The sequence below is a fragment of the Mauremys mutica genome, chromosome 12, assembly GCF_020497125.1.
Source record: "Mauremys mutica isolate MM-2020 ecotype Southern chromosome 12, ASM2049712v1, whole genome shotgun sequence".
Taxonomy (NCBI): Eukaryota; Metazoa; Chordata; order Testudines; family Geoemydidae; genus Mauremys; species Mauremys mutica.
In genome coordinates, this window is record NC_059083.1 from 46,432,040 (window position 1) to 46,447,060 (window position 15,021).

General features: G+C 50.8%; 1 protein-coding gene across 1 annotated transcript; it reads left to right on the forward strand.

The window, feature by feature from the left end:
* Positions 1-5,375: 5,375 nt before the first annotated feature.
* LOC123345023 (zinc finger protein RFP-like) lies at positions 5,376-14,447 on the forward strand. The gene is made up of 7 exons (XM_044981575.1): positions 5,376-5,876; positions 7,326-7,421; positions 9,218-9,448; positions 10,427-10,449; positions 11,114-11,229; positions 11,846-11,875; positions 12,784-14,447. Exons 1-7 carry the CDS (start codon positions 5,460-5,462, stop codon positions 13,302-13,304), a joined length of 1,434 nt encoding a protein of 477 aa, XP_044837510.1. The 5' UTR covers positions 5,376-5,459; the 3' UTR covers positions 13,305-14,447.
* The last annotated feature ends 574 nt before the right edge of the window (positions 14,448-15,021 follow it).

Below are 15,021 nucleotides of genomic sequence, written 5' to 3' on the forward strand. Positions count from 1 at the left end.
TGGGGGGAGGGCGGAGAACAGCGAGTGGTGGGCAGGCGGGGGCTTTGGGGAGTGGGTGGATCGGGGGTGGGAAGAGGCAGAGCAAGGGTGGGGCCTTGGGGGAAGGGGCAGAGTGGGGGTGGGGCCTCAGGGCAGAGTGGGGATGGAACACCCCCGGGGAAAAATAAAAGTTGGAGCCTATGCATGTGACTACCATAAAATACGTTTCTCTAACATGTGACTCCACGACACTGAGGCTAGAGCGTATTTCTGGCCAGTCAAAATGGCAGAGAGATGGACATGAAGGCGAAGCAAATGGCATTTGTCTGTCAATTCTTTATGATTCTGGAGGCCCAGGGATTTTGCAAGGTCAGAGAATAAGAAATGCTGCCTGTAGCCACCTGTGATTCTGCAACCTCTAGGGGAGATTGCAACATCTGCAGCAACGTCAGAGACCATTTTAAAGGGCGTTTTAAAATAGATTTAAATGGTGCAATTAGTGCAGCAAGATATTGTATTGCATTTATTTTACACTATTCCCAGGTGATCAGTTTCCAATATCCCAACATCTTTGTGCTGAGAATGCATAGCTACAGGAGAGATTTTTTTAAGGGGGGGCTGGAGGTTTTAGTTTCTGGATGGGGGACATTTGGTGATTTTGGCACAGGACCTTAAAGTTATATAGGAGTCTATTTCAATGGGAGTTCCACACCTAAATACTTTTGAGCATCTGGGCCAGTGGCATCTGGGGTGGGATGAGAGGCTGTTTGGCGTAGCTGGAGGTCTTGGTGAAAAAGATCAGCAGTGAAAGCATTGACAATGCCGAATTTAGTAGGAAGAGAACCTAAGATATAAGCCCTGGTAGGAGGCCTGAGCTAAAGTAGTGGGCAAGCTTTGCTGATATAAAGCAAAGTTAGCAAAAGTCAGGCTGTGAGCAAATATCAGGCCCCTAAGATATAAGTGCTAGGTGCAGAGCACTCACCCAAACACATTCCAGAGGAGTGGTACCAGAACACCCCCAATATCAAGGATGGTACCAAAACATTCCCCAAGGATGACAGGAACACACTGACCCCTCCTAAAAGATAAGGTCAGGATGACAGTGTAATAAATAAAGATGTTTTAGTCAAACCAGTATGCACAAGGAAATGGGTAATAACTAGCTACGTCAGGGAGCAATAACTAACTATGTCAGAGGGGCAGTACGTAATTGGTTTGTATCAGGGTATAAAGGTGCATCTCTGAGAGAGTGTCTTGGTCCAGCTGAGGGGGAATGGAAAGTCCCGCCATTCACTGAACTACATCCATTGTCACGGGCGTACATGTCTTTGTATCTTTGTAAAGTCTGCCAGGTGCCATTACCGTGCTTTGTCGACAATAAACCTGGCCTGGTGCCTTCATCCCTTCATGGATCTTGTGGTCATTGGGCGGTTCGCTTGAGGTCTGCTGTGCCGGCTGTCTGCGCAGAGCTGGGGCAGTACACAGGGAGTACACACACATGCGGCCGAACATCTAACCACACTAATCTTTATGTTTGAGTTAAAAACCCACTGAACTCCATGGGGGAGTCCATATTTCTCAGAGCAATTGGAGGTGGAGGGAGATAGGGAAGGGAGGAGAGAAGGCCAAAGGGGGGGAACCTGAAGAGAAGGGAGAAAACAAATCATTTCCAAGTTTGAAGTTTTAGTTTTTTTAAGGAAATGGGTTTGACCTTTTCAGGATTCACAAAATTGACTGTGTTAAAGTGTCTCAATAGCTCAAAAAGGCTCTTTTGGGGCTGGGTGTGTGTGTTATTGATTTGTTTGTCGTTTTTCTGTTGGGTGAAATAATTAACAATGCCATCATTAGGTTTCAGAGTACCCAGTTGGGATGAGGCTGCTGGGGAGTGCAAGAAAAGGTCCCCTCCTTCCCCAGGGCCGAGCTCTGCCCCTAACGCACATTTCTCTGAGCAATGGGATTGTGGTTGGGGACCCCATTGAGAGGGGAGAGGAGATGGTGGGACTGGAGTGGCAACCTGAAGATGGTGGAGAAAATTATTTATCTCCCTATCTGAAGAGTATTTCACATGGTTCTATAGACAGAGACAAGGCAGGGCGGGGATATCTTTCATTGGACCAACTTCTGTTGGTGAGAGAGACAAGCTTTGGATTTTGCATAGAGCTCTTCTTTGGGTCACTTTATTTCAGGATTTCATTTATTTATTAAGGAAACGGATTTGACATTTTTATGATCCATCCCGACCCCAGGTGTGTGTGTGGGGGCAGGGAGAGAGAGAGAGAGAGAGAGGTACAGGAGCTCTCCAATCCCTTTTATAAATTGGGAATGCTTTTTTTGCCGGCATCTTTGTAACCACTGAGATGAGTTCCACTGAATGGGAACTACACCAGCCCCTTGCTCTTTCTCAGTGATATGCTGCATCTAAATGTGCAAGCCTGGCTGGGTCAGATGCTCATATGCTACCAAGATAAAGGCACATAATAAACTAGAGAGCTTAGCATATCCTCCCCAAGACTGAAACATTTATTCTTCAAATAGAGAGTGCACGTTCTGAGAATTTACAAACAAATCGGTTAGTTGGCTTATACGTTAAAAATGGAGTCTGTGTGAACCCTCTGTCAGCCATTTTTTGGATCATGATGAGCTTACGGAAGACTGCAGACTTCTCAAAGATCCCACATTTCACTGATATGTAATCCACAGGCTACACTTGAAGTTTTTTTGTCCTTTTTTTAAAAGGGAGAATAGTAATTTTTTGCCATTATTAATAGATTTTAGGCCCAGAAGGGATGATTATGATAATCTAGTCTGACCCGCATAACATAGATCAGTACAATTTACCTAGTGATTTCTGCATCAAGCCCATACCTTGTGGCTGAGCTAATGAATAGGTCCGTCAATAGCTATTAGCCAAGATAGTCAGGGATGCAAGTCCATGCTCTGGGTTTCCCTAAGCCTCTGACTGCCAGATGTTGGGACTGGATGATAGGGGATGAATCTCTCAATAATTCTTCTGTTCTGTTCATTCCCTCTGAAGCACCTGGCACTGGCCACTGTCAGAAGACAGAATACTGGGCTAGATGGACCATTGGTCTGACCCAGTATGTCCGTTCTTATGACCATACATTTTAGAAAGCTAGTCCAGCCTGATTTAAAGGCCTCAAAGCATGGAGAATCTGCCATATTCCTAGGAGGGTTGTTCCATCAGTTACTTATCACCACCATTAAAGGTGTGTATCTTAGTTCTAATCTGAATTTGTCCAGTTTCATCTTCCGGCCACTGGATCTTGTTATGTCTTTTTTTCTGCTAGATTGAAGAGCCATCGGCTATCAGAAATTCCTTTCAAATCATCGGTTCAGTGACAAAAGAAAAACAAAAATGCCAGTGAAACCAGAGAAGAGAAGCAAACAAAAGTTAGCAATAAAAACACTGAAATGAAGGAAAAGAATCAAACTAAGCTCTTTCTCCCAGCCCCACCCCCAGAAGCCTCTTCTTCACTCCGGGGGTAAAAAATAATGCATTCTTAAACCTGCATTTAAATCCTAATGAAGACAAGCTTTACCCTGTGGTAACTGGTCTGGGTAAATCCTCTGGGGGAAGTGGAGTGGGGTCAGATCTGAACCTGGGAAACTCTACTCTCAAGGCCCAAAGCCGGCCAGGCAGTGTGGAGGGAGCCTCCAGGATTGGGGCTTAAATTTAACTCAGATACTCACAAGTGGCAGGGCCGGCTCTAGGCACCAGCCCTCCAAGCATGTGCTTGGGGCGGCACTTTCAAAGGGGCAGCACTTCGCGCCCCTTCCCCCCCGCCCCCTTTTTTTTTTGGTTGTGGTGGCAAAAAGCCGGAGGCAGCACTGGCCAGAGCCACTCGCCCTGTAAGTGCACAAGCCGGGATCCGTGCCCCCTGTCCAGCCCGGCGGCGCCCTGCACAGCCCACTCCAGAGGGGAAATGCGGCGCCACCCTGGGGAGACTCAGAGCAGAGCAGCAGGACCCCTCCATCCTCCCTGCATCCCGGGCCCTGCTTCCCTCCCTCCCCGGCTCCTCACACACTCCAGGAGCCCGTATCGCTGCCGCCACAGCCCACGCTCGGCTCCAGGGGCTGCCTGGGAGAATCAGACCCGGGGGCCGCCCGAGAGGTGCAGAGACCCAGCCACACATGCCCAGGGGGCCACCCGGGAGGTGCAGAGACCCAGCCGCTCATGCCCAGGGGGCCGCTAGCGACAAGCCTGGAGAGGCTTTCGAACCAGGCGGCGAGCCGGAGTCTCGCTTGATTCTGCGTTCCAGTTCCCAGGCTGCCTCGGCTCCAGCACAGGGCCAGTCAATAAAACAAAACACAAAGTGCGTTGCGGAGCAAACCCGGACCAGTTTGGAGCCTGGCCTACAAGGCTGCCTTGTGCAGGGCTTTCTAGCATGTGGCTGGCTGCGGGCTGGGGCTAGGCACCATTTGCCCCCCACTCCCTCCCAAGCTCGGGAGATCAGATGCTGACTTTGGGAGTTCCTCCTATTCCTTGTATGGAAAGCGGCTCCCCATAGGGCTTGCAGAGACTCATCTAACACCCTCCCCCGCTGTGACTTTCCCCAGCTCCCTTTTCTTCTTGCTCCTAGCAGAGAAGCAAAGGAGAAATCTCCCAGACTCTGCTGCTTCCCACAACTCACCCCTCTCCAACATCGCCACGCCCGCCTCCTCCTGCAACCCTCCTGATACCCCCTCTCCTCCTCTGCGAGTACATCACACCCTGCTTCTCTGCCAGTGTAGAGCCCCCAGCACCCCCACACCTGCTCCTCTGTCCTAACCCTCTTTACTAGATCCCCATCCCTTTCCGGGTACAAGGTTTGAGGGTTAGTCCCTATGCCATCCATGTGCATTTGGAGCCCTAAAGATGGGGTTGCGGGGGACGGGGGCGAGATTTATACGAAAGTGAAATAAAAACAGGAGAAACGGTTTGATCCCCACTGCAAGTGTAAACGGGGATTGCTGTGGTGAACAAGGAGGTCACTTTGGGGGGGGGGAGCCCAGTGCTGGGGCAGCAGGGGTGGCACTGGTGGGCGGGGAGCGGGAGCCCAGGGCTGGGGTGGGGGGGCAACCAAATTTTTTTTTGCGTGAGGCAGCAAAAAACCTTGAGCCGGCCCTGCTAGGAGAGCATCCCAAGACTAAGAAATCAGATCTGCTGCAATGAACAAAGCCCCGCCCAACAAGGGGGTGTGTGGATTTGGGAGTCAAATAATAGAATTCAAGTCAACTCTTCACTTTTTTGAAAACAGTGACATTCCCCCTAACCTGACTCTGCTTTTCCCCCTGAGCACTCTTCCCAGCAGAGAGAGGGTCCCGTTTCCCATCAGAGCCCCCAGGGGCTGGGAGAACTCACAGACACAGCTGATTCTACCTCAGCCAATGAGACAGAGCCAGAAAGGGAGACACCCAATTCCTGTCCCAGACGGCTGGAAATTGAAAGTAACTTTTTGTTACCCTTCCCGCCAGGAGCCATGGCTGCAGAGATCCCTGCAGAAAGTCTCTGGGATGAACTTTCTTGTCCCATCTGCCTGGAGTATTTCCAAGAGCCGGTGTCTATCCATTGTGGGCACAACTTCTGCCGGGCCTGCATTAGCCAGTGCTGGGAGGAGACAGATACAAACTTCTCCTGCCCCCAGTGCAGAGAAACCGCCCAGCAGAGAAACTTTAGGCCCAGCAGGGAACTGGCGAGAGTTATCGAAATAGCCAGAGGGCTGAGTTTCCAGGCAGCCAAAGGCTCAGGAGGGGAGCCAGTGTGTGAAAGGCACCAGGAGGCCCTGAAACTGTTCTGCGAGGAGGATCAAACCCCCATCTGCGTGGTGTGTGATAAATCCAAGGCTCACAGATCTCACAAGGTGGCTCCCATAGAGGAGGCTTCCCAGGAGTACAAGGTAGGAAATCTCCTCCCAGCATCAGTGTTTGTACCTGCAGGGTTTTTCAGATCTATTTCCAGGCCCAGAGTACAGCTGCTCATGCAGACATCATGTAGCCTGCGGCCATAATGGTAGGTTCCCAGACTTCCAATGTTTGGGTTTCCTTCTAGTGTCACTCCTATACCCTGCTTTAATAAAGGATTTTTTTTTTTTGCTAACTACAGTGTTGTGATAAAGATTTTGAACCTTACACATAGATCTCTGCTCTGACTTGAGGACCAATTTCCAGGGGTGGGAAAAATATTCATTCTCTTGTGATGCCCTTTTCCTGAGCTAATATTTCTGTTCCAACCCACGTTCCTGCTGAGCGGGACACACCGGAGCTAGCACTGCCAGCTCCCACCATTCTAAAATCCTGAGATCTTTGAAAAGATTCAATCAGACTCTGGGAATTGATCCTCCCATGCTCTGCTTCATTCATTTCAAACCAATGGAGAAATAACTTGATTCTTGGTCCCCAAAAGATGCTGGTGGATGCGAGGTGAGGCAGGAGTGTAGTCGGAGCTCCTGACTGGTGGACAGATGATGAAGTATTTTTGGAGCAAACGTGACACCATTTGTTTTACTAGGATCAGCAATGTGAGAGCAGAGTTGTAGGAAAGAGATCTTTACTGAGCACTAGAGCAGGGGGAAGCAAACTTTTTGGCCTGAAGGCCTCATCAGGTTTCTGAAATTGTATGGAGGGACGGTTAGGGGAGGCTGTGCCTCCCCAAATAGCCAGGAATGGCCCGGCCCCCTCCTCCATCCAACCCCCCTGATTCTCTCCCCTGATGGCCCCCCCAGGACCCCTGCCCCTCCACTCCTCCCTGTCCCCTGACCGCCCCAGATCGCCTGCCCCTGACTGTGCCCCCCCCCAGGACTTCTGCCCCATCCAACCACCCCTTCTCCCTGACTGCCCCCGGGACCCCTGGCCCTGACTGCCCCCCACCGCCCCATTCAACCCCCCCTCTCCTTCCTGACCGCCCCTACCGAAACCCCTGCCCCATTCAACCCCCCGTTCCCTGCCCTCTGACTGCCCCAACCCCTATCACACCCCCACCCCCTGACCACCACCCCAAACTCCCCTGCCCCCTATCGAACCCCTCCCTGCCACCTTACTGCGCTGCCTGGAGCACTGGTAGCTGGCTGTGCTACGGTTGCCCACCGCAGCCCCCCCCGCCCAGAGCATTGTGCTGGTGAGCTGAGGCTGTATGGGAGGGGGAACAGCTGGGGAGGGGCCGGGGGCTAGCCTTCCGGGCCAGGAGCTCAAGGGCCGGGCAGGAGGGTCCCATGGGCCGTAGTTTTGCTCACCTCTGCACTAGAGTTTGTGCATTGGCAGCCAGGGTGGGAGGGGAGCTCATTGCTCCTCAATTTTTTTATTTTTTTTTGGAACTCAACACTACCCCTCCCCCTTTTCTCTTTGCCCAGGAACAATTCCAGACCCGACTGCAGGCTCTGATGGAAGAGAGAGAACAGCTCCTGGGGTGGAAACTGACTGGAGAGAAGAGAAGCTCAGAGTACCTGGTAGGTGCCCAGTGTTGTTACCGAGCAAGGCCGTGGGGATGAATGTCAGTGTGGGAGGTTTGTGCGTCTCTCTGGGGCCGTGTGCTGCTGATTGGGGATCCTGCGTGTCTGTCTCTGTTCCCCTCCTTGGGCTGGAGTGGGACTGGGACTCCTTGCCTGGCTCTGGGGCAGATTCCCCAGGAGCTTCGGGCAGCTTTGAGGCAGGGCAAATACTGATCGAATTCAGCAGCAGGTGCAGCCTGTGCTCCCCTCTGCCCAAGATGGATGGGATGTGGGGTCATGGCCCTGCCTCCTCCCTGCTGCTCTGGCAGTGTCAAGGCTGCCTTAATGGTCCATCCCCAGCTATCAGAGAGGCCTCCTGGGCTCAGCTTCAGGCTTGATCTTTGTCTGTGTCTGCACACACTGTCTGTTTCGCTCTATGTGGTGTAGTTGAAGCCGTGTCGGTCCCAGGATATTGGAGAGACAAGGTGGGGGAGGTGAGATCTTTGATTGCACCAATTTCTGTTGGTGAGAGAGACAAGCTTGCACACTGCCCAGACCTCTTTTTCAAGTCTGGGCTGGAGACCTCTGGGTGGCTTGAATGATTCTCTCTCTCTCTCTCTCACCAATGGAAGTCGCTCCAATCAAAGATATCACTTGAACCCCTTGTCTCTCTCTCTCTATTATAGATGAGCACTAGAGAATCAACAGCTGAGTGACAGCCAAGCTCTCATGCTAAGTGCTGATGGTTTCACAGGGCTCTGAAACCCACCTGCACCCTGACATTGTCTTGGAAAATCACTGTGCCCCATCCAGGCATGAGACAGGGTTATTGGGCTGAATCAGAGTCATGTGGCCAAGGGGCTGCAGAGGTGAAGGGCTCAGACGGAAAGAACCTGACAATCAATTTGTCTCCCATTCTCATAACTTTTCTGTGCCCGCCTATGACTCAGATCATAGCGCCGATCAGCCCCAACTGAGCTGGGTCTGATTGGATTTCACCTTGGCTAGCAACCGGCACCCAGGACCACACCAGGGAAGCAGCACCTTAGAAGTTATTAAAGGGCTTTCAGTCTCTGTAAATACGCGTACATCTTGGATACGCACATGGGAAAGTGATGTGAGCATGCTCGAGGAGACAGGTTCACCTCAAGCCAGTGTGCGGAGTGGTAGCAGGCAGCTGTGGAAAGGGGGCAGAGTTAAGGTTGGGTGGGAGTGTGGTGTGGGAGGCGCGACCTTAACTCTGCATTCCCTTGATTTCAGAGCTGTGTTTGTCTTTGCTTCATTCTTGATTTCATGGTTTAAGTTTATGGCCTGGGGCTGCACTAGAGATCCTGAGCTCTGCACTAACACAGTTAGTTTTCTAGAGACTGAATTCTCATGTCTCTTCAGAGGTGCGGCTGAGCATCCTTCTGGGGCATGTGAATATTGGGAGCTTCCTCAGTAAAACTTGAGAGTTTTGGTTTGTTTTCTTATTTTTAATTTTGTTTTCTGTACCCCGTTCAGTCTCTCTCAGGAAGTCTCTGCGAATGTACCTCTGAATCCTGCCCTTTCTACGGCTGAAAGGACTTAGATTGTCACAGGTCACTGATCGCAACAGAAAGAAACCATGTCAGAGGGGAAGGGAATTTAGGCTGAGGTGGGACTTTCTAGGAAAATCTTCTCTCTGGGCAAATGGGGAAAGTTTCTGTCTGCTTTTGAGGTGCTAAATATTTAGACATTTCCCCCTCCTTCTGACACAGGGCTGTGTGAAATCTCCCCTGCCTGTCGGTGTGTCCATGATGTGCCCTTTCCCTGTTTGTGCCTCTTCTTTACAGGGAAAGACAGAAGCTGAGAGAGAGAAAATTGTGTCTCAATTTAAGCAGCTGCACCAATTTCTGGAGGAAGAAGAGCGAATCCTGCTGGCCCGACTGGGAGAGCTGGAGAAGGAGATTGTGAAGCTGCAGGGTGAAAATATCACCAAACTCTCCGCGGAGATTTCCCGTCTCAGCGAGCTGATCAGCGAGATGGAGGGGAAGTGCCAGCAGCCAGCAAGTGAATTCCTGCAGGTGGGACCTCAGATCCTTGGAGATATTTGGGAAATGGATGAATGGGGAGACCCATATGGCTTGGAGTGCAGGATCCTAACACTACAGTGGAACTCACTGTTTCTAATTTTTACGTAGGAATCTTCTCTCTCACTCTCTCTTTAATGGTACCTCATTTTATTGTTAGGAACTGTTTTGTTAAAATGTGAATTCTCTGGTTTATGATCACTATCACTTGCTTCTGTTTTATTATTCTCCTTTGTATTATTAGTAATTTGATTAGGGGTATGGAACAGTTTCCATTTGAGCAGAGATTTAAAAGACTGGGAGTGTTCAGCTTAGAAAGGAGGTGACTAAGAGGGGATATGATGAAGGTCTATGAAATCATGATGGTGCGGAGAAAGTCACCCAATGAAATGAAAAGGCAGCAGGTTCAAAACAAACATTAAGACGTGCTTCTTCATAGACCTCACAGTCAACCTGTGGAACTCATTGTCACGGGATGGTGTGTAGGCCAAATGTATAACAGGATTAAAAAAAGAATTAGATAAGTTCATGGAGGATAGGTCCATAAATGGCTGTTAGCCAAGATGGTCAGGGACACAACCCGTTCTTGTGTTGTTACGGATTGAAGGATCCTGGGAGAGGGGCCCTATTGTAGGGTTTAGATTTTAATGGTCTTTTTTACAGTGTTCTGGGTCCATGTCTGGCCCACATCCCTGCGGGAGCGGAGCCCGTTAATAACACACATGAATTCTTCTGCACTCCTGATGGAGGGAAATATTATTTAAATAATGTGATCCCCGTTTCACGGAGAGAAAGGGGGACTGTGGTTTGGAAATCATGCCAAGCCAGCTGCCGTTCTCCCCATGACACCACCAACACCCCTGAACCAGGATCACAGTATGGCCCACCCCAGCCTCTTCTCCACCAGCCGACTTCCTTCTCGTGGTTCTCACTGGTAACTGAACTCTTTGTTCTCTGTCTCCCCCTCTCTAGGACGTCAGAAGCACCTTGAGCAGGTACATGGCTCCGTCTCACTCCCAGGGAAACATCACTGTGCGGGGGAGGGGTTTGAGCGCCATGTGAGGCCCACATCTCCTCAGGGCACCACGGCCAACTGTGTGGGGCAGGGTCACCCCTCAGATCCAAATCCCCCCTCTGCTGACGTTACTCCTGGGATTGATGTTCTTTATTCGAGACGCTGAGATGATGAAGCATGAGGGCAAGTTAATAGACCCGAATAGATTCATTAAATCTCGTGTGTCCCGGGGAACGGGAATATGGACCCTTCCAGAGCAGCAGTGTTCAAATATGTCCAGCTTGTGTCTGTTTGGTGCCCTGGTGAGGTGATTTGGGGTAAGTGGTCTCAATCCATTTCTGACTGGGCAGGTGTGCACACCACAAAGCGTAGCGGAGTCAGTGCAGCTTGTTGGCCCATCTGCCCGCTTCACTTCCCCTCGATGTCGTCTCTCGCCAGGTCATGCTGGAAACAAATTGGGCTGCTGCGGGTGAAGCTTGTGCTGCCCTTGCCTGAGCGGTACCTGCTCTGAGGCCGGGATACATAGAACAATCCAACCTCCAGGCCCTGCAGTTCAGCAGGTTTCACGGGCATGAAATTCATCTGAAATGAGGATAAAATCGTGATTTACAATCAATCAATTAGAGAATTCTGTTTCTCTCCAGGTGCGAACAGGGGAAGTTCCAGCAGCCAGTGGAGATTTCTCCTGATCTGGCAAAGCGACTTGGTGATTTTACCCAGAAAAACATTGTACTAAAGGAGCCTCTGAAGAAATTCCAAGGTACTGAGCAAGGACTGAAAAAGGAAAATGGAGTCTGATCCCTGTGAATGTTGGCGGAAACGGGCCCTGTCCAATTAGCTGCGAATGTAAAACCCAATTTAAAGAACATGGAAGAAATATAGACAAAGTTTTGAATTAGCTAAGAAATGTCCCCCAAGATATAAGATATTTATGGCGAAATAACAATAGTCCGAATGTGATTCATTGTCGCCTCCCTTACCCTAATTCTTGAGGACTGCAAAGTACTTGGTTGACTGAAACTCTGTGCTAATGCAAAGGGCTCCATCTTCTCTTCCTGACTCTGTTTCATTCCAGTCTCACCTGTCTAGGAATTTTCTCTTGTAGAAAGGCGAGAAACACTAAATGCCACATAAGCCGTGTTTATAACCATGTTATTAGTGCTGAAAGGGGTCCGTAAGCCTGATACTGGCCCATCTCCATATGGGCGAATTTTACACTCTCTCTCTCTCTCTCTCTCTCTCTCTGGGTCTCTCTGCCTTTTTCTCTCTGTTCGTGGCCCAGAACTAAAGCACAGTTATTCTGATTAATTGTAGAAATCCTGCATGAAACCTAATTTTGATACCATGCAATCTCTTTCTCTCCCTCTCCTCCCTAGACGCTCTGATGTTTGAATTGCAGACAGCAAGTAAGTGGATCTCTGGAAAAAGGGGGTAATGGAATGGGTGGGGTTTTAGATGGATTGAGAGAAAAGGACAGTTTGTGTTTGTGGCGCGGGATTCACTTGAGGAAGACGCTTCTGAGATCGAACAAAACAGAGGCCCCTCATCTATAGAGAGTGAGCATTGCAGGGGAGGGGGCTGGCCTTAAGCACTCCAATATATTATTAACCCCTTAATTGGTGTGCGATGTACTGCCTGAGTGAGGGCTCTGACTCCTCTGTTATGCTGAGGGGGTCGGTGCCTGGTCTGACCCTTCCTCGGTGTGTCCATATGACATCACCGCCTTCTCTGTCTCTCCTTGTGGCTCCCACCTCTCCCTTCCCCCTGAGTTCTTGGGTTGCCAACTAGGCCTCCTCCTCTCCCATTCGCCATGGGCTGGGGGCCCTGCTCTGATGTACCCACCAACTCCCTCCTGCCTGATTCCACCCAGGGCTACTGCCTCCGCCCCTTGTCCCAGCTGCACTGGGGTTCGTGCTCCCCTCTCTGCTGCCTCCTTGATTCCCTCTGACTGGGGGTGTCTCCCCAAGAGGCTGCTGAGGCTGATGCCTCCTTGGTCCCACCCCAGGCTCTGCTGCCTGTCCCTGCTGCTGAGAGTGGAGAGCCACAACACGGGGAGCAGGGAGATGCAGCAGGGGAAGAGATATAGCTGCAGTTTCTGCATCTCCAACTGCACCTCTAGGCCCTGGGAGGTGGGAGCCGCGGTGAAATCCCTGCTCAGCCCCAGCACAGAGGCAGCTCCCTGAGACCCAGGACAGAGAGGCAGGAAATCAGGGAGGGTCCCAGCCAGGACGGGGCTGCTGGGGAATGTGAGAAATGGTCCCAACCTCCCCCAGGGCTGAGCTCTGCCTCTAACACTCTGATTCTCTCTGTCCAGTGACTCTGGATCCAGACACGGCTCATCCCCAACTCATCCTGTCTGCGGATCAGAAAAGTGTGAGACTGGGGGAGACACGGCAGCAAGTGCCCAACAACCCTGAGAGATTTGACACTGCACGCTGCGTGCTGGGCTGTGAGGGATTCACCTCAGGGAGACATTGCTGGGAGGTGGAGGTGGAGGCTGGGCGATACTGTGCTGTGGGGGTGGCCAGAGAGTCTGTGAGGAGGAAGCGGGGGTTGACTTTTAACCCTAAGGAGGGGATCTGGGCTGTGCAGTGGCTGCATGGGGATCGATATCAGGCTCGCACCTCCTCTGAGACCACAGTGTCAGTGGGCTGGGTCCCCAGCAGGATCCGGGTTTGTGTGGACTGTGACGAGGGGCGGGTGGCATTTTTCAGTGCTCACAACAAGGCCCCAGTCTTCACTTTCCCACCAGCGTCTTTCAAGGGGGAGAGAATCCGCCCTTGGTTCTGTTTCTGGGGCAGTGAACCTGAAACCGAGTTGAGACTCTGTTCCTGATACACAGGGTTATCTGTCTGCCTGCAGGCTATGAAATGGGCTTCTCTAGCCTCTGGCACCCTCATTTCTACACCCTGGAATCTAGAGTGGGCTGGTGACCTGTTCTCCCCCCTCCAAAACACCAACCAAACAAAACCACCCAACCCTCAGGGACATGGACCAGCCTGTTTGTCACTGTTCTCTATGATCCCGGAGTACTCTAGCATTCTGTGTGGTCAGAGAGCAAGAGTTGTTGTCCTGGGTGAGGGAGGACAGTACAGGTGGCAAATCTTTGGGGCAGGGGAGGGACAGGAGAAAATGGTTAATCTTCACTTTTGATGAGAGTTTTCTAGAATTTAGCAAATTCTCGTCTCCTGCTGGGTAAAATATAGCAATAAACCCAGGAGCCATCAGAACTAGTTGATTCACCAGTGTGGGGTTTGTTTGCTTTTTACTGACATGCTCGGTGGGGTCAAGGTGGGTTATAGGCCATTGGAATTGCAACAACAGTAATGATCATGCCTCTGCTAGGCCACATTCAGGTGCTTTCACCCAGAGTCTGTTGGATCTGAATTTCCCAGCCCGGGACATGTAGCTAGCTACTGGTTTATACTTTGTATAGACCAGCGTCACATATGTAGTTGTGCGGCACCTCTACTGGCCGTGTTCAGAAACTAAAGGGCATCATCATCTGTTCGAGACCTTGAATGTATGGTTTGTGCTTTACAAAATGGCGTCCTGACCCCTCACGTACAGTATGTGTGAGGTCATGACCTCACTCGTATGGTGTATGAGAGGTCATGCCATGCTGAGGATACTATTTTGTAGAGCTGGTCTGTTGCAGGGACGGATGCGTTCGGGGACCAGACAGAATTGTCCTGTGGGTGGATCTGGCCCATGGGCCACCAGCTGAACTAGCTTTATAGGTAGGGTGACCACCCATCCCTTATATCAAGGGCCTGTCTCTTATTTCATTGATGTGTCCCTTAGGGTGGCCACCCATCCCTTATTTAAAGGGATGTCCCTTGACCACAGTCAGCATTAAATTGATGATGATGATTGCATTGTATATTTAAGGGCAGTAGGAATTAACTCTTGAGAGAAACGTGCGTGATGTGCTACGGGAAATGGTATTTGCCTAAAATGTCCTTGAAAATAAAGAATTGCCCCTTATCTTTCATGTGGTCTCCCTTGTTTCTATGCAGCAAAAGTGGTCACTCTGCTTGTCGGTCAGAAGAAGCTAGGCAGATAGGAGGTTCAAAGTTCCTGTCTGTGTAACAGTAACAGAGCGTGGCTGCGGACACACATGTCACTGTTACCAGTGGGGATCTAAAGTAGGAACTTCAGCCCTGAAATCACAAGCCCCGACCCCTTGCCTTGAAGCAGTAACATCTTTGAACGGCGAGCCATGAGCTGGTTGTTTGTGACTGGGGCTGGCCACTAGGGGGATATGATCTCTTGCATTAAACCAATGTATGAAATAACTACAAAGCCAATCAGAGGGGACGTGTCCTAGCACTGCCCTTGTCTCCTCCAGCTCTGCTTTTCCCTGGAGGGGCCCTGAGGTTTCTTCTCTGCAATTCTTTCAACAGGACGCGCAGAGAGCCAAGTGGCTGCAGGTTTGTGAGGTAGTGGCCATGGGGTGAACCCCTAGGATGAGCAGGCAGGAGATCGGGAAGCTGAGGCTGGAGGAGAGAGAAGTCCTGTCAGACTCCAGTCTCCTGCTGTTCAGATCAAT

Bases quoted from the DNA above. Each gene is read 5' to 3' on its own strand.
- LOC123345023 (XM_044981575.1), top strand. From the start codon at position 5,460: ATGGCTGCAGAGATCCCTGCAGAAAGTCTCTGGGATGAACTTTCTTGT. The intron at 9,449-10,426 runs GTGGGACCTCAG...CCCCCTCTCTAG, and splicing joins CAGCAAGTGAATTCCTGCAG to GACGTCAGAAGCACCTTGAG. The intron at 11,230-11,845 runs GTACTGAGCAAG...TCTCCTCCCTAG, and splicing joins GCCTCTGAAGAAATTCCAAG to ACGCTCTGATGTTTGAATTG.